Source organism: Phyllostomus hastatus, unplaced genomic scaffold, assembly GCF_019186645.2.
Source record: "Phyllostomus hastatus isolate PE091 unplaced genomic scaffold, TTU_PhHast_1.1 phas_contig_58, whole genome shotgun sequence".
NCBI lineage: Eukaryota > Metazoa > Chordata > Mammalia > Chiroptera > Phyllostomidae > Phyllostomus > Phyllostomus hastatus.
The window spans coordinates 43,718,194-43,740,463 of NW_025333916.1; the positions used below are offsets into that span (position 1 = coordinate 43,718,194).

Below are 22,270 nucleotides of genomic sequence, written 5' to 3' on the forward strand. Positions count from 1 at the left end.
GGGAGAGCCTAGAATCCATGACACCCCACGGTGGTGGGCTAACTGAGGGACCAGGTTTGGGTTTCTGACTATTTCCTCTCAAAAAGAGCCAGGACTCGTTAAAGAACTGGCTTTTACTAGGTCTGAGTTCAGAACATTTTATGTACCAGAAAGCAGAGGCATGCTTAAAAACTATTCATACTCCATGTCCAAAGGACACAGAAGGCAACTTGAGGATCCCACTGACCAAATCTGAATCCCACAGAATAATCTTGGTAAGTGATTACAACACATTAAGTTAAAAAAATCAAAACTAGCCCTGGCTGGTGTGGCTCAGTGGATTGAGTGCTGGCCTGAAAACCAAAGGGTTGCTGGTTCCATTCCCAGTCGGGGCACATGCCTGGGGTTGTGGGCTGGGTCCCCAGTTGGGGGCGCATGAGAGGCAACCACACATTGATGTTTCTTTCCCTCTCTCTCTCTCTCCCTTCCCTTCTCTCTAAAAATGAATGAATAAAATCTTTTTAAAAATCACAACTACACAGTGACTCTCAAAGGAGAGAGAAGAAAACTCGGCTTTACAAAAGATTTTAAGTTAATAAATATGGAGTAAATTATAGCTTTAGAAAAGCACAATTTTGTGACTCTCGTTGTAAGAACGGATTCAGGCAATGATCATCAGTGAGTAAGATGACGCACGGGGGAAAGACTCTAGGGAAGAGGGTGTTTACATGATCGCACAGGCTACTTACGCATCCCATAGGGAGCCTGTGCGGCAGAGAGAGCTGGCAGTCTCCCCCTTCTCTGCACCTCACCGTGCTTGGCACAGCCAGTGATGGGACACTCGGCCCTCACGAGCCCCCCGATCTGATGCCACGGGAGGGACGCAGTAAAACTTGTTGGGAACATTTGACTAAAGTCAAATCCTGACCAAATGGAGGAATCCAGAATGAAGGACATCCTGCAGGTCCACTGGCCCGGATTTTCAAAGTGTGTGATGTCAAGAACAGAGGAAGGGTTTGAGGAGAATAAAGAGATGTAGCAGCCAAATTAGTGTGAAACTTGATTGAATTCTGGGTCAAAAAAAATTAGCTATCAAGGACATTTGGAGAGACAATTACGGAAATTTGAGTCCAGACTGTATGTTAGATAATTTTGTTGAATTAACATTTCTTAAGTGTGATGATAGTGTTATGGTGGCATAAGAGAACACCCTTCTCCTGTGCAATGGGACATGAGACATTTAGGGGTGAAATGCCATGATCGCAGCCATCTGCTATCTGCAAAAGGGAAGTGTGTATATATAGAGAAATAAAAAGAGAGAGGAAATGGGTGTGGTGAGATGTTGGTGAATCTATGAGATGGGTATCCGGGTGTGCATTGCATTGTTCTTTGAACTTTCCTATGGGTTTGAAAAATTTTAAAACAACAAGACATATGTTTTAGAAGACTGAATGAGAGAATAGGAAATACATTTTTTCCTAGAGAGGAAAATAAATACATTTTTTCTTATCTTTTTAAAAAGATTTTATTTATTTATTTATTTTTAGAGAGGGGAAAGGAGGGAGAAAGAGAGAGAGAGAAACATCAGTGTGTGGTTGCCTCTCACACTGCCCCCACTGGGGACCTGGCCTGCAACCCAGGCATGTACCCCGACTGGGAATCGAACCTGCGGCCCTTTGGTTTGCAGCCCACACTCAACCCACTGAGCTACACCAGCCAGGGTGGAAACAAATTTCTTATTAAAAATATTTTAAAAGACAGTTCCCTTCAATTTCTTGCTCCCCAAGGCTGTGTAACTTTCAGAAATGTCTCCTTTCTGTGCACTCTTGCTTGGTGTAAGATCATTGTAACACCACTTAGCATGGGAATGCAATGACAGCTGAAATGTTAGAGCGAAGGAAATAACAGAAACTTATTTCTTTATTTCATCCTTTTTATATCGAGCATCACCTTGTACAAGGTCCTATGATGGACACCATGAGTGACCTATGGATGAACAATATGATTTTTGCCTTGAGTGACTTAAAATCTAACACAAAAATGAATGCAGTGAACAGTTTTTGAGAGGCTGTTATGAGCTAAATGAAAGACGGGACCAGAAACCTACTTATGGGTAAAACACAAACCCTGCAAACAAAGAATTCCTTGTCTTTTGGGAAATACAGATTCATACACTAATTTCAGTATACTAAGACAAGATTTATGGAAAGATTTTTATCAGGTTCTAAAAATTATGAGCAAGCATCCAGGGACAAGTCCATAACAAAGAGTGCCTCTGATCTAGGGCTTAAAGAGTAGGGCAGGACGTTTTCAAGACTAATTAGTAGGCATTGCAAGCAAATGGAACAAAACGTGCAAAAGCATGCAGGTATGAAATGGGCATGACATATTTGGGAATCTGTGGTTAAACATAGGTAGAACTTTGGGTATTACAGAGGAGTAAGACAGATGGAGCTAGGACTATAACATGGGCCACCTGATAAAGAGCTTTCATTTTATAAGAAAGAGTTTGTATCCCATGAAGAGACTTTGGAGATAAGTTACATAATCAGATAACCTGGAGGTGGAGTGACAGGTGGGTTGGAAGGGGGCGAAGCAGAGAGGCTGGGTAACAGACATTTGTAATAGTCCAGGTGAGAGGTGCTAAGAACTTAAACCAAGACAAGGAGGTGAAGACAAGGCATTTGCAAAAGACATTTTGCACACTGCGTCAACAGAACGCTGGCGACTACATGAATGTTGGAAAGTAAGGGAGAGGGGATCATCAAGGGTAACCTCTGTATCAGGGTTCTCCAGAGAAACAGAACCAATAGGGAAGAGAGAGAGAGTGTGCGTGTGTGTGTAGGTGGGGGAGAGAGAAAGAGAAATGTAGGGATTGTGCAACTGTGGGTGCAGGGAAGTCAGAAACATGCAAGGTAGGCTGGGAGGCTGGACATTCTGGCAGGAGCTGATATTGCAATCTCAAGTCTGAAGGCAATCTGGAGACAAAATTCCTTCCTCCTTAGGGGACTTGTCTTTTCTCTTAAGGCCTTTAACAAATTACATAAGGCCTAGTCATATTATGGAGAGTAATCTGCTTTGCTCAAAGTCTACTGACTTCATTGTTAATCACATCTTAACAAATAACCTCACAGCGACACCCAGACTGGTGTTTGACCAAACACCTGGGCTCCATGGCCTAGACAAGTTGACACACAAAATTAACCATCACCACAACCCTTTAAAAGATTGCCTGTATATTTATACCATTACTAAAATATAAAATAGAGGAGAAAAGTTTGGGACAAATTTGGGGGGGAAATATAATGTCAGTTTAGAAGATGCTGAATTTCAGTTGGTCATACCCAATGGACTATCAGCACAGACACTCAGGAGACAGGTCTTCCTACCAGGTCTAGAGATCTTAGGGGAAGTCATGGGACCAGATGAGGCTGCTCCATGAGAGCTCATTCATTCATTCAACAATGCATGTCTTCTGTGTGCCTCTTTGGGCCAGGCAGTGGGCCTGGGCAACCACAGTGTGTGCAAGTTCCTATCCTCATGGAGCTTACATGTTAGAAGGGTTGGGAGCAATGAACAAATATGCATGTAGATATATAATTTTAGACAGTAACACTGCTGCATAACAAACTATCCCAACATTCGATAGCCTGAAACAAGTTTCATTGGCTCATGATTCCATGGGGTTGGTATCTGGGGAGAGATCAAATGTAGTGGCCTGTCCCAGATCCATGTGGTGTTGCTGGGTTCACATATACTACCAATTGGCAGGTGCTGGATGAGATGTGGACCGTCAGTGTCAGAGAGGAGCTAAGGATGAGTCCCAACAACTGAGCGGGGCAGGGAAGATTTGGGAGAGTGAAGGTGAGGGGTGAGGCTCTGAAGACTGGGGTCCAACCTTCAAGTAAGAGTCACATGTCTAGGGGCTGCTCCAGCAGCATTCAGTTGCTCGAATACAAATCTGGAGAATCAGGTTTACCCGTGGGTGGGGTTTTTAAAGACAAGCGGAGAAGAGGAATAGGTGAGGAGGGAGTCAAGGTATGTATAACGGAATGATTACAGTGATGGACCAGGATTCTAATCCAGGGAAGGAGGGAAGTGTAGGTGTGAGAGAAGTGCCAGGCATTGAAGAAAATGGCCACCTCGTGGCTTGGAGATCCTGAAGAGGCAGCACTGCTGAGAAGTGCTGCTACAGGGGAAATGCTGAGAAACGGAGTAGGTAGAGATCAGAGAGTGGAGGAGGAAAATCATTACAAGGGAGGAGGTCAAAGAACCAAGAAGCCAGGGCACTGCACGGACTGTTTATGAGAAGGGCGTCTCCAGAGTAATGGTGCGGAGGGAGACAAGGAGCCGGACACTTGGATGAGGGGGAAGAATGGATGGCCTGGCTCAGCAGCATCGCTCTAAGGATCAGGCAGATTTTCAGTGGAGAAGGCAGAGGTGTGGCCTGGAAGTGCCGAGGGGACAGATGCTGCACAGTGGGCCCAGGGCTAGAGGGTTGGGAACCCAACAGAGGAGCTGCAAAGCACGGGGGTGACAGTGGGCAGTTTGCAGATGACAGCTGACAAGCTTCAGGGGGCACAGCGGGAGAGCAGAGAGGAGGGCGCCTGTTGTGTGTGTTAAAGGGAAGATAAGCTTTCTGACCGTCTTCCAGCAGAGGCAGAAGCAGCAAAGTGCATATGGACTTAACAATCATGAGTTACTCGCACGAAGTCACGTTTTGCTTCCTTGCAGATCCTCAGCCATATCTGAATTACTGAGTTTGCTAAATAAGTGTAAACTATACTCATAAATAACTTATAAATACCATATTAAATTATCCCATATAAATTATTATAATGCCATTTATTAAGCTTTGATTATAGAACTCTCTGAAAAAATAAACCCTATCCTGCATATTCTGTGTATCCTCAGACATGCAGTTACAGATTCTGATTTAAGTTCACCTGAAATTAGTTAAAAAAAAAACAGGTTTCCGAGGAAGAATGAATATTGAATCACATACAACATGCACTAACGCCAAGATGGTCTGACCTAGCAATAATACCACATCTAGCCCAGCAGCTGCGGTTGGGGCTACCACTCGGTTCACTCTGCCGAAGCCCACTGGATTTGGCTGGGTTTGGCAGGGGCAAAACTTGTGCATGAAAATGCAACATGATGGGGCCTTACCCTGAATCCTGTAGTTCCTCAGGGATGACATCAATTTCTGCCACTCCCCACAGTATGACGTATAGATTCTGATTCACTCTGTTGGCCATAGAGGGGATTCATTTCAGAGCAATCTTGGCTCTCTGCACCATGGTAGTCTTACCCTAAGCCAAGGAACCTACCTGAGGTTGTGCAACTACTGAGCATGTCTGTTTACATTTGGGCCTGGGGAAATGGCCACTAGGTGGGACCACAGACCCAGCAGACCCACTGCAAGTTGAACCTTCGCCAGATCTGCATTTATTACCTCGCCCCAATATTCTCATATTCAAACAAGGCCATGGTGATTGATTAGTGTCTCTAGGTATTAATGTCCCCTGAGATCTTGTCCAACAGTCATCAAAATGCTTGGTTGGGTATTTCTCAGAGCTCAGTTACCGAGTAGAGCCCCTTGGTGGAGGGCCGGAAGCCACAGGAGCACATCCACTTGCGTGGTGTTGCCGGGTTCTGTGTCCTGTGGACACAGTCTCTTCTTCAATGGATGGGCCTGGGCCCAAATATTCGCTCCGGCCTGGACACTGGGCGAGGAATTAAGACTTTTTATCAGGGTGGTAGCCCCCGTCCTCCCCATCTTCCAGCCTTCTTTTGATTGTATGGATCAAGCACTCTTGTTGGCTAACCATCTGCTTTGCCTGTAGGGATGTGGTCAGTAACTAATAGGATTTTGAGTTAAATCCACTGAGTATTGTTTTTGGCTGGGAGAAGAGTCTTCGTGAATGTTTCTTGGCCAGAGGGGCATATTGTAGCAAGTGACAGCTAGCTGCCCAGCCAAGCTTCAATCCCTGCCGCCCGCCCTGCCCGCTTTACCTAACATAGAGCTGTAACTGGAAAGGTGTTTGCTGAGCCTGGAGCTACACTTCCTGGCATCCACTGCATATTAAGCCATGCTATGTGGCTAGATCTTGCTAGAGGATTGCAAGCAGAAGTGATATCATGACCAGGCTGAGATGAATGTCTGTATCCACTCAACTGCTCCCTTTCTGCCATCAGAAGGCAGCCGCGGCTCCTGACTAGCCGTAGAAGCAGAACCACCATCTCTTTTTTAAGATTTTATTTATTTATTTTTAGAGAGGGAAGGGAGGGAGAAAGAGAGAGAGAGAGAGAAACATCAATGTGCGGTTGCTGGGGGCTATGGCCTGCAACCCAGGCATGTGCCTTGACTGGGAATTGAACCTGAGATGCTTTGATTCACGGCCCGAGCTCAATCCACTGAGCTACACCAGCCAGAGCTCTAGAACCACCATCTTTATTGGTCTGTTGTGTATGCAAGAAACATCTTTAAAATGGTAGGTAGTTGAAACGTAGGAGTTTGCTCAAGCAGCTAGTTACCCTAATATATGTTCTCCATAAATTCTACATCAAATCTACATAAAAGAGTTTCTGTCTGAATAGACTTTTTCCCGATTTGAAGGTGTGTTTGCAATGGTCTGACTTGAGTACAGACTGTGTGACTTATATAAAACATACTTGGGGAGGCCCAGGATGTTCCACAGAGCTAGGCAGACATTTTTCACAGCTGAAAATGACGTGTGAAAAAGGCAATGTTGGTACCATCCACACACACACACACTCTTTTCTGTCTCTGTGCTATACTTTACCTTGGTTTTTAAATGGTTGACCTTTTTTCTAGTGATTTTGCTCCATTCACTCATTAATTCTAGTAGAAAATTCAACATGACCAACTGATAAAGCAAGTGCTTCATCCTGTCAGCTGTAAATAATAACAGCTTTAAATCTTTCCCATGCCTCATACTTCTATTCCTCCTTTTGGCCTACTGAAGTGGCTGGAACCTCCTCAGTGGGGACAGTGCATCTCTGTCCCCTTGGCATCAGCTGCGGCACCTGGCTGGATGGGGACTGAAATCATTCAAAGGCTCACTTGCTGGCCCGTCTAGTGGTGGCTGCTGGGAGGACAAATGGCTGGGGGCAGGCACAGCCGGGGTCCCTCAGACATCTTTGCCCCACAGCTTGTCCATGTGGGCTCTCTAGCCCCAGTGGCTACGACAGGGCTCTGGAAGCATGTGTCCCGAGAGTCGAGCAAAAGCTGCAGTGTTCTGTTTTATGACTCACTGTTGGAATGCACACAGCATCCCTTCGGTCACGTTCTATTTGATAGAAGAGGAGAATCAGACTCCCCTTTTTCACGGGAAGATTATCAAAAAATTGTGGCTAAGTTTAAAGCCACCCCAATTGGTCCTCCGGCCCCAGTTATTTACATTTTTCCCTCATGCATTTCTGAAATCCAGCTCAGCACACACTGCCAGTTCCCTGGTTAGGATTTGGTTCTGCTACCTGCAAATCATTCTCAGTGGATTCTTGGATACATCCTGAGTCCTCCTTCTTTTCCCACAAATGCTATGGGCGAGTGACTATGTATCTCCTGTTTTTGAATTTGAGTGTCTACAGCAGTTTTCTATGCCAGTCCCACTACTATAAGTAGAGGGCAGAAAACTTGTCTCTTCAGTACACTGATCTGCCAAGCGAGAAGGTTAATCAAGGATCCTCATTCATAGAGGGACTTCATTTATACTGACAAGATCCTGGGTCTCAAGCCTGAACCCAATGTCTTAACAGGTAAAACTCAGATGGTTCTCGAGATGGGGGAGTGTGCATTTCATGAAGGCTGGCTTAGTGCTAGCAGCTGGAGTAATCTGCAGACTCACTCACCTTATGGCTGAGGCTGCGAAGATAAGCAGTGGTTAGCGGGTGGAGCACCTGGGGCTTGTCTATCTCTGTGTGGCTTTCTAACATAGTCTTTTTTAGCACAGCAGCTTCAGATTCGTGAGATTTCTTTCGTGTCAGCTCAGAGCTGATGAGATATGTGTCCCAAGAGAAACACAGCAGGCAGAGAGGTGACAAGCCTGTATGACCTGGCCTCGTGAGCTATGCGAGATTACTTCTACTACGGTCAACTTCTAGAAGTGCAGTCACTCTGGCTGGCTCATGTTTAAAGGAATTAGTCTTTCCCTTTTTATGGGAAGGTATCATGAAGTCACAACATGGTTGGAAACTATCACACAGACTAAGCTGCAAGGGAGGCTGGGAAATGTATAGTGTAGCTTTGCAGCCATTATGAGCAAAAACTTAAGGGAATTCTATTATTAAAGGGTGAAAGCAGAGAATGAACAAACTACCACACCCAGAGATTGGGATGGTTAGCAGTGTCTGTCGCAGGCAGCTTTATGAAGAAATTATATCTAAACCACACTGTCATGGGTAAAGAGAATATGAGCAGGGAGAAAGGTCATTTCAAACAAGACAAGGATATGAGCAGACACTTGGAAAAGGGAATAATAAGGTGAGCGTGTGTGTCTGTTTACATTGAAGGTGCACATCTGATTAAGGAAGCTGGTGATGGGATAGTGATCAGAGGGGGCAGAATAAAGAAAAAGTCTTCATAGTTTAATATAGCTTTGTGATAAGAGCAAGATTTCAGAGACAAACATGGATTTTATATCTCTGCCCATTGAAGTTTTCTGATTTTCCAGCAAGTGTGATAGATTTTTAAAATGGTCACAATTCACCCTGGCTGGTGTGGCTCAGATGGTTGGAGCATCTCTCGTAAACGAAAGCTTGCGGGTTCGATTCCCAGGCAGGGCACATACCTAGGTTGTGACTTGGATTCCAGGTCCAGGTGCAGGAACATTCAACACCTGGTTTGGATGCATACAATCCCTGGTACTGGCGCCCATCCCCCATCTGGGCATATAACAGAGGCAACAAGTTGATACTTCTCTCACATGTCGATGTTTCTCTCTCTCCCTTCCTTTTTCTCTAAAAGCCATGAAGAAAAAATGTCTTCTAGTGAGGATAAAGAAATGACCACAATTCTCCAACTTCCTGTTGAGTGACTGTAGCAACTTCCATAAAGACATGGAGTCTGTTGGCCCACCTCTTGGATCTGGTCTGGTACCAGTTCTGCTCTGGCCAATAGAACATCGCAGAATCAACAACGTGCCAGGTGTGAACCCCAGCCCCAAGAGACCTCGCCTGCCCCCACTAGCCTCCTTGCGGCCTTGCCAAAAGTCCTGTGAATCAGCCAAGGCTAGCTAACTGGAGGGTGGGAGACCACATGGAATAGAGCTCAACCATCTCATCTGAGGCCCTAGACACCGAGAAAGCCAAGGCAAGATCCGCACTGTGGACCTGGTCACAGTGGAACCAAAGGGCTGAGTGCAGGAAGATGGCCCAACTGAGCCCGGCTCGAAGTGATAACCTACAGAATTATGACCTAAATACGGGATTGTTGCTTTAGGTCCTGAATTTTAGAGTGATTTGCTAAATAGCAAAGTTGCTATAGCAAGTTAAACTGCTTTCTAAATCTCAAACTCCTCAATGAGAAAAACTAGGCCTGTTAACGCCTCACGGTGAGGACACAGTGAGACAATGATGGTGATGCACCCACACAAGCCTGAAACACTGTGAGCTGAGTGAATGGTGCCTCGTGCCACTGACCACATCAGAGAGACGGTCAAAGGAAAAACACAAAGAAAGTGTAAGAAATAACAGTCTGTTCATGTTTGCCTCATGGATGTTCTTCATTCATTTGTGCCACTGGCACGTGCTCACACCATACATTACACATCTGCATTTTGGGGGCAATATTCTTTGAAAACTCTCCTCCTCGCACTCTTGCTTTCTGGACCCCATCGACAAGGATGCAGACGGTCCACACACTCTCGCTTTGCTGCCATCAACTTCTTGTTTCATGTATTTGTATCTCTCACCCTCAACTAGGCTCTGAGCTACTTAGAACAGTTCTTGCGTTTCCTTTGCAAATCCCACTGAGATCATTTTTTAATCTAAACAGCAAGAATTTAGTAAATAGTTAGTAAATTCAAGTCAATGAAATTATGTTATGGTTGGTGCTGATCCCTGGGGTTATCTCTAATCAAGAGACCTATTAGCTGTCAATGTCAAGTTACAAAGTAAACTTACAGAGAACAGTTTCCCCAAGAGATTCGAGTTGTAGGAATTACTCGTTTTCTTTTCTGGCAGGTCACGAGGAATGAGGGGAACTCTAACCGGGCCACTGGTTCCCACCAAGCAAACATCTGGATGTCTCAGGGGTAACAGACATGTTTATGTCTGAAACTGCGAATCAGCTGCAATCCTGTTATTACTTGAAAGAGAAAACAAAGGTCCCTGGGAAAACTAACGATGGGAACAGATTACATACTCTGAAAAGCTTCTTTAATTTTCCCGCATAATCTCCCCCCACTCAAAAAGTACTTAAAGCTTTATAAGTATCTTTCTTACTTCTGATTTTTATTTTACTTAAGCTGTTTTCTTCTGAATAAGATGATATTTTTATTGAAAAATTATTTTTTGATGTCACATTTCAGTGGTGTGCAGGGCCAGGCTCCTACTAGCTTTTGGGTGCAACCACACATCTCGTTGCAAGTCTGCTATACAGCCAGCCACACAGCGACGTGTCCTTGGAGTGGAAACTGGCGATGGTGGGAACACTGACACCGTGTAATCAGCAAACACCACAAAGCAGGACCATTTTCCCCTGGGGAGCCTGTGATGAATGCTTACCAGCGCACCACTGCCAGAGCTCCAGGTGGCTAGGAATCACAGCTCTCATCTGCTTCAATACAGACACAGAGTTTCTCCAGGAAACACCAGTTACCTTCTTCACCGCTGGGCAGCGGGAACCTTTTCTGTGGGCTGATCGGATGGGGATGCAATGACAGCATGGCCCAGGGACATGCTGGGGAGTCAGACCAGTGCAGCTGGAGGAGGAGCCGGGTAGAGGGGCAGGAGACGAGGGCAGAGGCGGGTGGGCAGAAAACACAGGGTGCTGCAGCAGAGACTTCTTATTTTGGTGAGAAAGTGATAGTTGTGAGTAGGGGAGACATGTATTTTGATTTGTGTTTTATAAAGATCCCTTTGGACTTCTGATCTGTGGAGAAAGCACTTATGGAGACAGAGGGAGTGGGGGGCGCACAAAGGTGGAAGCACATGAGATCAGTGAGGATGCCATTTGGGGCCAGGGCGACAGACCTGGAGCACGGCTTCAGAGCCTTGCCCTGACACCTGCTCCATGCCATGGCCACCTCCACACCTGCACTGGCACTGTTTCCTGCCAAGGAACTCCTTCCTCTCTGCCTTATTGCCAGACCAGCTCCAGGTCCATCACCCTTCACCCCAGTCCTCCCCTGGCCATCCCAGTCACACACACCTACCTGCTTCGGGGGCCTGCCAGAGCTCCAGGTGGCTAGGAATCACAGCTCTCATCTGCTTCAGTACAGACACAGAGTTTCTCCAGGAAACACCAGTTACTTTCTTCACTGCTGGGCAGTGGGTACCTTTTCTGTGGGCTGATCAGATGGGGGTGCAATGACAGCATGGCCCAGGGCATGTACTGGATCGCCACTTCCTGAAACTCACCTGAATCTAGCTGTGTCACCTTGTGTGGGTGCTGAGCAGTTTCACCTGCTTTTGTCTGATCACTGTAAATAAACTTCTTGAGCTGGGGCTATCTGTGACTTGTTCGCTCTTTCTGACTCAGCTGAGTCCCTGCAATGCCCTAGGCAGGCGCAATTGCTGGATTTCGTGGGCCGTGTGAAGGAAAGGCCATTTCTATCTATCTGCAGAGGCTCTCATCAATTTCCTGCTTGAATAGGTAGACATCAGGGGTGATGCTGAGCCAGCCTGTGCTGATGAGGAAATGCAGGGAGGGAGGGAGAAAAACCAGGGAAGCCACTCACAACAGTGGACAAGAAATACAGCAACAATTTCAAAACTGGGGACTATATTCCTAGTGTCATAACATGTGGAGCCAAAATTCTAACTATAGCTGATATTTGGTTATAAAGCAAATGTTATACTTCCAGTTACTTGTCACAGGTGTGCAAACTTTTAAAAAGTACCAGAGAGGAAGTGTTTTCAGCTTTGCAGGCTATCTCTCTCACACCTACTCAATTCTGCTCCTGGAGGACAAATGCACCCATAGAGAACACACCTGTCAACAGGTAGAGATCTGTGTCAACAGGCAGAGATCTGTTCGTACAGAAAACAGGCAGAGGGATAGATTTGGCCTCTGAGCTGTAGTTTGCTGACCCTGACTAAAAGGTTTAAAATGATATATTTTGGAAATGGTAATGCCCAACCTGGAATCCAGGACTAATATTTTCCAGCATATCATGCTTCTATGATCAATTGTATGGAACAGGTATGGATGTACCAGTTAAACTTAGTCTTATGGATGGTGTGTTCCCTATTAGACATTAGCTTTTGATGAGAATTAACTTTCATATTCTCTAAAGTACTTATTTTCATACCAACACATATTTCTAGAATTTATCAAAGATCCCAATGCATGAGATAATATAGAATTTACTATAACATATCTACATCTGTATAATATATAGCATACATATACCATAGGTATGAATTCAACAATGTGTTAAGTAAAACATAAATTGAAGTGTTTGTCTTCTGAGTTTTCTAAACTATACTTAGAGAAAAATTAAGTGGCCTTCCACCCCCAGAGCTGTCTAGGACACTGTATACAAAAAGCAGAAGGCAATTCTAAGGTATGATGTGGAGTCCTACCTAAAATATTATTCTGGGGAAAAGCAAGGCACGAGAGAATTTATGGTCATATTTTTTTAAAAGAGAAATATAGTGGTGACATGTATATGAGTATATGCTTGAAATATTTCTGGGAAGGACAGTCAAGAAAAGGGTTAAAGTAGCCATTTCTGGGGAAGAAAACTGGGTAAGCAGGGGGCCACGATTGGGAGGGAAAATAACTTCAACCGTTTGTTTAAAAAACCCACTTACGTGTATTCTCCAAAAGGATTAACAATGAAAACACTAGGCTGTGCCAGTGTCTGCAGTGATGCCACGCTTCACATGGACGTCTTTCTCTGTAACAAACCAACAGTGAAACTACCCCACCGATCACGCTCTGACCTATTCAAAACACAGGTGAGTGTGTGCAAACCTTGTGACGTCCCTTCTGTGGATGAGGCAAGCTTGGTGTGCGATTCTTAGCTGTGCCACTTGCTGTTCTGTGGATATGTTACGATGCTACCATTGGGGAGACCACATGAAGGGTACACAGGCTTCCCTGAATATTCTATTACAGTTCCTCTGAATCTATGATTATTTCCCAATTAAAGATGAAAACAAAGCCTTTGACATGTCAAGGCCTGTGTGCAGACCTAGGTTCTAGCCTTGGTGCTGCTGCGCTGCCTTAGTTGAGTCAGGTCGTCTTTCTTGCCTACTTCCTCATATGTAATTGGGGGTGTAGGTGGCCTTTTGGGGTACAAGAAGTCAGAGGAAACCCTGAAGGGTGAGCAGTGGAAAGGCAAGCCTGCCAATTTCTCTCTGGGCCTGAAAGAACAAAGACAGGAACAGAACATCTGAGTCACAGCTCACTTTCCCTCAGGTCCCTCTAGGCCACAGGTGCTCAGCAGCCCCTGCCTTCGGGTTACTTTCCAGCCCCTGGGGCAGGGGAAAGGCCATTCCTGGGCACAGCAGAGGTGGGGGCAGAGGTAAGAGGGACGTTCGGGGAACGTTGGCTGCTCACACCCAAGTCTGGCTGAGGGGCGTCTGCAGGGGATACCCTGATGCCTAGCTGGTTCTTCGGGTAGATGGGTGGGGAAACGGCCTGCCCATGTCTTCTGCTCCACAGTGATCATGGCTGCAATCGGGTCATGGGATCACAATGTGGCGTCAGACACAGTTTGGGGCTGGGTGACAGGAGCCTGTTCGACAGGAACACACATATCAAGTCTTCAATTTCTGTGATTTCATCGAACCGGTCTTTTACCTGTTTGGCCCTCTCGGTGTCATGCTCTGAGCCTCCGAGAGCAGTCGGGGCACCTGCACGTGTTCTCAGACCAGCGATCAAGGACATGACACGCACTGCTGGGACCCCCTGAAGCCCAAAGCACTGAAACCCAAAACCAGCAAAAAGAAAATCCCATAGAAACTGAGCAACCCCGATCAGGAAAACACACTGCATATTCGCTAATATTTTTTATTGTCAGACTTTCTTTGAGCCAACAAACAACGACTTCACATGGCTGTCAGTAAGGGGTAAGGCATTGTTTTCCTCTGTGGGTAGACTTAGGTGGCCTAAGTCTTTACAGCTTTTCCATATGAAAATAGAAGTCCGAGACCAGATTATGTTTGCCCTGGTCATAAATGCCGATTCATTTACAGGTGCCTTTTTCAGACCACCGTTATAAACTTGGGATAAAACGCGTGTACTTTATTCAAGACTCAGCATCCAACGCCAGCGTCCTTCCGCCTTTGGGGAGCACAGCATTTCTCCCCGTGTTCAGCATGACCGTGTTGTAATCTACCCGGAGCGATAGAAGCTAACCTTCAAAGAAACACTTTTTTAACTTAAATCTTTTAGGAACTAAAGACTCCAAAATGACTTCATATAGTTCTAAAAACAGCCCCGGAGCCAGCTGTTTAAAAGTGGTTTATAAATACAGTTATTTGCAGGCTGCACATCTGTTTATAATACAGCAGACACAGAATGCAGACTTTGCTACATGTAAGACAAAACTGAGTCCAAATGTGGCTGTTGAAATACAGCAATGACAAGGAAACCCAGGATTCCGGTTTGTTAATATCACCACCTTATAAAGAAACAACTGGAGACTATAACTCTGAACTATTAAAATATACAGACGGACTGTTTACACCATTGCACTTCCTTTTTCCCTTTGCTTTTAATACTCTTGAAACAATGATTAAAGTGATGAGTTTATGAACACATGCATGCACGGGCAAGCACATATACTTAAAAGATGAAACAGAATAAAAGTTAATACATGTCTGTGAAGAAGGCTGCCAGCAGCACTCCAACTAAAATACACTGTCCCCTTGCGCTCCCTCTGTCCCCTCCCCACTCCCTCACCTTCCCGAGATGTCGGGAAATCAGGCTGGGAGGTTAGTGCATAATTGATGGACAAAGCCCCCCTTCCAAGCTCTGTCAGTCTCCCCAACAAGGCGGGGGGAGCATTTCCCTTCAGTAGCACATTAAGGTCCACTAGTGTTGGTTCCACAAGTTAAGGCACTTCTGGCTGCTTTGGCGGCAGTGTGAATTTTTTTTTTCTCTTCTCTCTCTCTTTAAGGCATGTGTCATCTAAGAGTAGTAAAGCTTTAAAATTGGGTTAAGGTTGAGAGCTTAATATGTGAGCACTGAAGTGGACGGGGCAAAAGGTCCCTCGGAGACACCTCCCTCTGGGAGGCTTCCAGAGAGCCTGGGCAGCTCTGCGCTGAGCTGGTGGAGGCCAGAGGGGGGCGCATTCAGGTACTGAAGACACGTGACTCACTCCTGTGTTCACCTGGAGCTCCCCTGGCTGCTGATGGAGCGCGAGGTGCTGTAGCGCTTCTTCACAATCATGCTGATGTAGGCTTTCATGAGCTTGGCCACATCCACCACCTGCCAGGGAAGCAGAATCGGTCCACGGTCAGTCTCTGCCGGGGCAGTGGGCTTAGCCTCATGACTCCGTGTCGTCCCAGCAAAACCCACCAGCCTGCCATGCAAACCCACAGCTCCAGTTTTGTGTGAAGCCAAACGTTTCCCTGCTTTGTACTTATTCCGAGTCACAAAGAAGGGGGAATTGTGACTTCCAAATACAGTGTGCACCACCTGGTGGTTCTTTCATGTTTAACATGAAACCATCAAGACTGCACGTTAAACAAAACACCCAATGACACTAGATTTGGTATCACTAGGACTGGGGTTTCTCCCGCTCTTAAAATAAGAGTAAATGACAGAGCCCGCAATCACAGCTGCTAAAGACTGGGTCATATAGTTCTAGTCAACCCCCCACGATGCAACCGGGAAAACAGAACCAAGGCTCCAAGGAACGGGCAGAGTGGCAGCTGGCCAGTTCTGCTCCGTGCCAGCTCTGATCTTGAATTAGCTCCTGTAATCTCCTCTGGTCCATCACTCCGCATGGCTGGTCTGGACCCCTAAGACATCCTAACTAGCTTCTACTTATTGGTGCTCTGTTTCCTGCCAATCCCACCCCACATCGCTGTTGTGAACACACCGTCCTTACATCATGCACAAAGATCCCAGAGCAGGTCCAGGCTGTCTGTTGGTGGTAATCAAACTCAGCAGCCTGGTACCTGAGACCCGCTAGTCGCTGGCCCCCACCACTGCCCATCTCCAGTCTGCCTCCCGCTCCCCCCTCTCCAGTCCCTATAGCCAGACGGGCGGTGGGCATTCGTTTCCATTCCCCACCTCTGCTTGCAGGCAGCTCCCTCAACAGGCTTCTGGTATTATCACTGTTATTATTATGCTTTACACTTTGGAGTGGACAGCATACATATTTAAGGTTTTATTTGGGGGGGGGGGCGTTGATTGTTGTGAGCCAGAATCAGCTGTGCCCAGCATCCCTTGCTCACTCTACAGGCTGCGCAGATCTGAGGCTCACTGTGGCTCCGCACTGCCAGAACCATCTACTAATTTTCACAAGCGCCTTGAACATGTGTATCGTTCCTTTCTTCTCCTTTCCTCCACGGGTAAGACCCTGATATGAGGAAAGCATATTTCTCTGTTGCAGAGGGATAGAGAAGAAGTTTGGGATTGTCAGATTTCAGTCTCTAAGGAACATGACGCTGGGTAGGGACCGTCATACTGGTATCGTCTCATACCTTAATGCAAAACATTCACATAAAATTACTTGGCCAAAGGCAACAAGAAATGGCATGTTGTTTTTCTGTTTGTTTGTGGCCATGGTTTGCTCTTACCTCACTGGTTTCAAAGAGCAGCTCCCTCTCATCCACCACGATCTTGTACGTGTTTGCCAGGGGGGCCCCAAAGGACAGGATGTGTTCATACTGGAAGACTTCCAGCGGCTTCCCCTCCCCGCGCTTGTAGACAGAGACGGCATCTGCGCTGACGCCCAACCAGAGGTCCTGGGGAAAGCCGCCTTCCTTGCACTGGTGGGCGAGAGTCAGCGTGCGGGTTAGATCAGGAAGCCACCGGGAGCCCAGAACCCAGAAAACACAGGCTTTCCGGCACGCACTGCGCACAGGACACTGAACACATTCGGTACACATTCATGCCAGGGGCCTGAACTCTGAGACACCGCATCTCTTTGGCTGTCCTGTAATTGGTGAATCCTAACACCTTGCTCTGACCCTGGACATCGCCACTCTGCGGGTCATGTGAACAAGCCACATGGAGGCGCCCGCGGCTGAGGAACCTGACCGTGACCCCCAGCAAGCCGAGCACCTGAGCCAGGTCTGCTCTTCCAGTGTGAGTTTTGCCTCCAATCCTTTGATGATTATCCTTCAAACACAAAACCTAGAACCACAGGGGACAAGGCTTTACGCCGCTCAGTGCCGAGCAGTTCTGGCTCCCCGCGAACAAGTCTCTCGACAGGGAGCAGCAGTGACCTGATCCCGATGCTTTAATGGCAGACTTTCTTGCCCGGATCCCTGGAGGAAAATAAGGGCCCTGACTCGGGGGTAACACAGGCCTGATCCAAACCAGGACAAACGGGGGGTGGGTAGGGAGGGGGGACACATTAGTGAGGCCAAGACGAGGCACTTGGACCAAGCATCTAATTTATACACGAAAACCAACACAACTGCATCCACCAAGTAAACAAACCGAGGACAGCACCCAGGGAGAAGCCACGAAGGGATCTTGGAATACAAAAATCAACATTTAGATTTTCATAGAGCCCCATTTAAAGGTCCTCAGATGCAGGACAAATAACTGTGATAAGAAAAACGGAAGCTCGCCTAGACCGGGGGAGAGTAAGCTTATGTTAAGGGTCAGGCAGTAAATATCTTATCTAGGCTTGCGGGCTGCTTGAATGCAAGCAGCAGCCCGAGAAGAAACACAAAGGGATGAGCACTGCCGCGTCCCAACGAAACCTCACTTACAGAAGGGGCAGGCACGGTTCGCCCCCGCTGCAGTTGGCCAAGCCTGGGTCTGAACCACTAGTAAGGTTTTCTTTCAAGAAATGATCTACTTTAACAAAAGTGAAAAAAGGTATAAATCTATAAGGGGTTGATATTAATGTTCACATTCCAATTCTGAAACAGAAATTCTTTCCTGAAAATAACCATGGGAAGAAAATAAAAATGTAGAATCCAAGTATATCCAAAGTTTCTACTTTTGTGTACATAGTACTAAGATTTAAAAAAAATTTTAAATGCAGATTTTTAACAGCACTTTTTACTAGATCTATAATTTCCATAAGAAAGAGAGATTATTTCAGAATAGCAGACACCTTAATTTTTCACTCACTCCTAATATTAAAAAAGTATCTGCTACTAAGAAGGAAGACAAGCTTTGGTGGGCAAGTGTGCTCAGGGCAAAGTCAGGAGGGCACTAACCGATGAGGGTCAATCAGCAGCGTGCGGCCCCACCCTCCCTCCCTGTGAGCGGGGCCAGGGTGGCCCTGATTCATGTTCTTGGACCCATCCTGGTCCCCGAAGCAGCAGCCCGCCTGCCCACGACGCACAGCAGCCGGTTCTCACCTCCACGTCAAAGAGCGTTGACCCGTAACCAGGCCACTCCTTGATCAAGGCCATGTACTTGGCCATGGCCTGTTCCTGGCTCATCCCCTGAAACTTCTTCCACTTGTCGACGATACTGGCTCGAGCAGAGGAGACCTCTTCCTTGACCCACATGTCCAGCATCTGCTCTTCCTCGGCCTTCTGCCGCACCACGGAGGAGCCTGTGCGTAAGCTCCGCCTCAGGGTCCCCTCCAGGAAGCTCGTCCGCCTCTTCTCCAGCCGCTCACATGGGGCGAAGGTTTTGGTGGACTGGCTGATGCGGGCCTTGAGTCTCTGCAGGGAGTACACCTCTTCGAGAGGCGGGATGGCGGTGTGCAGCGAGTAGTCCCCCTGCAGGTACTGCAGCCTCAGGGCCGCGAGAACCTGCAGGTTTTCTTCGGGGGCCGGGTAGTGGCCGTGGATGACAGCTTCATGGGCCTGAGAGAGGGTGGTCCACAGCTTTAGGGGCAGACACGGGATGCCCGCCTGGCTCCCTCCCTCCCTCCCTTCATCAGGAATTCTCTCCAATGTCACCTTCCCTAAAAATGGTACTCTGACCTCTGCTTCGTGACTTTTCTCCCTAGCATGGCTACCATCTAATGTGTATGCTTTACTCCTTATTTCTGTCTCTGCCCAACTAGAACACTTCCTGGCACAGGAGTTCCCATACAAGGTGCATGAATTTTATTCTACAAACAGCACAAGTAGCTGACCCTGTCCATGCTGAAGAAATGACTGCCAGGCGTACTTTCTAAGGACTAGCAGTTAGCTGACAGGGGGGATTAATGGGTTTTACCCCTCTCTCTCTGAGAAAGGAATCTGTTTCTAAAAGTTCCTTTTACCTGTTCAAACATAAATGCGAATTCCACGCTGTCTTTTGGCACGTTGTCTGTGTCCAGGAAGCAGTAGAGCTTGAAGTAGAACTTCCAGGGCAGGTCGCCCCCCTCTGCGGTGGCAGCCAGCCTACAGAGAGAAGCCAGGAGACGCTCAGCAAGCACCACGAGGTGGGTCTTCGGTGCCCCACAGGGAGTCGACTTTGTGCGGCTTAGTCTCTGGAAGGACTTTCTGTCCAAGCTCAGATAACCCAGTGGGTGGAGATGGGGATGGAGGGAGCGAGGAGACGGAGCAAGGATGAGGCCTATCAGAGTCCCTCAGGAATGTCACTTCACCAGAGTTGGAAGCCACACTCTCCTCAGATCTCACTTTAACACAACCAATGGGCAGCCTCCAATTAAAATGTGCTAACAAGTATTTCCCCAGTGCCCCAGCCTAATTAGTACTAGCTAAGCATTATGTTGAATCCATAGAAAGAAAAGAAGCAAAGGCTATTTCTTCAATTCCCAACTCTCAAATAAACCACAATATTTATAAAAATTAACATGAATACTTTGGAGGCTGGGTTTATTCCAAGCAGGAATATCTTTTGCGCTACTGAGGGGATATGAGAGTCACAAATCAAATTAGGGTTCCAGCAGAGATAATACGTTTCTGAGTTAGCTGCAAATCCTAACCCCATTTCAAAGCTAATGGACACGTGAGCACCCACACGTCAGGAAATTCCTCGGTAATGAGGTCATCAGGGGAGTGAAAGAACGGGGTGAAGGGTTGATGACGAACTGAACCATATCTGGGACAGTGGCTTTATGTAGGAATCAAAAAGTCAGCCGGCAGAGATAAAATGGTAAGTAAGCTTCAACACAAGTAAAATAGAAGTCCAACGCACACACAGAAGCTGTACACTGGAAGTTCAAATCCTCAACATGAGCTCTTAATTGCTTTTACATTATCAGCCAGCACTTCAGGGAGAAGGAACTTACTTTTCAAACTTGGCTAGCACATCAGCTACGATGGTCCGGCTCTCGATGGCTTTGTCCACGTGTCCGTTGGACTCAAACAAGGCGAACATGTTCCTGCTGTCCTCCATGGCCAGCCCTCTGATCAGCTTCTCCACCACCTGCAAGACACACCGTGAGGTCTTCAGCTCCCAGAGCTGTGGTTCGACTACATGGTTCCAGGACATGCCTTCATCTGCCAGCAAAAGTGAGGGTCCAAACAGCCTCCTAAATTGTCATGTGTGGTCACCCAGAATTTCAGAGGTGCTGTTGTTTCTTTTTTGTTATGTTGAAACCAGTTTTATCTCTTTCTTGCCAAAAAGATCACAGATAGGGACAGGTGTTGGGCCAGTGTCTTGCAAGCCCATACAAGGAGGAAAAGTGCATGAAATCTGAAGCTCTGAGTTCTATCTAATAACTTCATGAACTCCAAGAAGCAACACTAACTTCTACTAATGTTTCTTCCACACAAGTAGTTTTGTTTTGTTTTTTTGCTTTATCACTCTATTCCTTTTTGCCAGTTGGTTTTATAAATACTAAGTTCAAACTTTGAAAAAGGCACTTACCTGACCCAACATTCCAGGTAATGTGCGGCTAACATAAACACCTCACTGCGACAGTCTTGTCATAGTGGGCAACCTGAGTCAGGGCTGAGAACTCTACGAGACACTCAACTGCTTCTCAGATTAGCAGGACTGGGATTGTCTCGGGTGCTTTGGCTCAACTTTGATTTGGGGTCTCTACTCATATTTAATATATATATTTTCATCTCTTTACACACATGGGTGGATACAGGCTGTTTGTGTCTGTGTTTACTGCGCAAATCACAACTGGGAGTGAGAGCAGATTTAACGGTGCACATGTGCCCAGAGAGAAGGCGACGCCCGCGGCTCCCTCACCTCGCCGGCCGTGGTGTGGGAGTTAATGGTGATCTTGCAGGAGCCCCCGCCGTGGCAGTACACCATGGACGTCATTTCCTGTCTGTGGATCAGAGCTTCTATTTCATCTCGGGAAGGCACGAACTCTCTGCATTTGGTTTTCTTAAGAGATTCGTAAATGAAGAGGGCGTATTTTTCCATCTCGGTTCCTGGAAACTGTTCTCGTATCCTAGGAGACAAACACCAAGATGTCAGTTGCTGGAATGAGGACGGCCGGCTCGGACGGGCTGCTCTGCGTGGGGCACAGGCACCAGTGGTGGATGGAGCGGACACCAGCCCCTTCCCAGCAGGGGCCTGTTCAGCCTGTGCAGGCTCCGTTTACACACAAACCCAAACAAACAAAAACCCCAAAAAGCCAATGCTTGCCTGCTGCAACTTTCCCATCTGTGGTGCTCTTACACTTGAAATAGTCCTGCCTTCTGCAGTCTTATGAAACTGATTTTTCCATACTTCATCAGAATCTGAATCACAGTGTTTCTACTACTTTTTTACCTGGAATAAGTAAGTCTGGGGGTGTTTCTGTGCATGCACGGTTGTAGTAATTAAATGCATCCAATGGCTTGCCCATTAAAAACACCACACTGAAAGCGACCTGTCCCTGAGGCAGCCCCGTGTGGCTTAGAGGGGAAAATGATGTCTGCACTGGAGCTTATTACTTAAGTGACCGACAAAGTGTGACCCAGAGATCCCGGGCGCGCAGTGGGTGCCTTGTAGTCTGGGTCTCCTTATCTGAACCACAGTCCACCACATCACCTGCGGGGCAGCTCTGTCCGGGCCATCTCATGCCTTTTATGTAAAAAATTTATA

General features: G+C 46.9%; 1 protein-coding gene across 2 annotated transcripts in view; it reads right to left on the bottom strand.

Annotated features, from left to right (window-relative positions):
- Positions 1–14,174: 14,174 nt before the first annotated feature.
- The window catches only part of MYO10 (myosin X), a 191,653-nt gene continuing 183,557 nt past the window's right edge, over positions 14,175–22,270 (bottom strand). For both annotated transcript variants that reach the window (XM_045847792.1, XM_045847791.1), the window contains exons 36-41: positions 21,425–21,632; positions 20,511–20,647; positions 19,536–19,656; positions 18,676–19,131; positions 16,930–17,121; positions 14,175–15,610 (exon numbers count right to left, since the gene is read on the bottom strand). In XM_045847792.1, the coding sequence (XP_045703748.1) occupies positions 15,509–15,610; positions 16,930–17,121; positions 18,676–19,131; positions 19,536–19,656; positions 20,511–20,647; positions 21,425–21,632 (1,216 nt within the window). In that variant the 3' untranslated portion in view covers positions 14,175–15,508. The remainder of the gene's footprint in view (positions 15,611–16,929; positions 17,122–18,675; positions 19,132–19,535; positions 19,657–20,510; positions 20,648–21,424; positions 21,633–22,270) is intronic.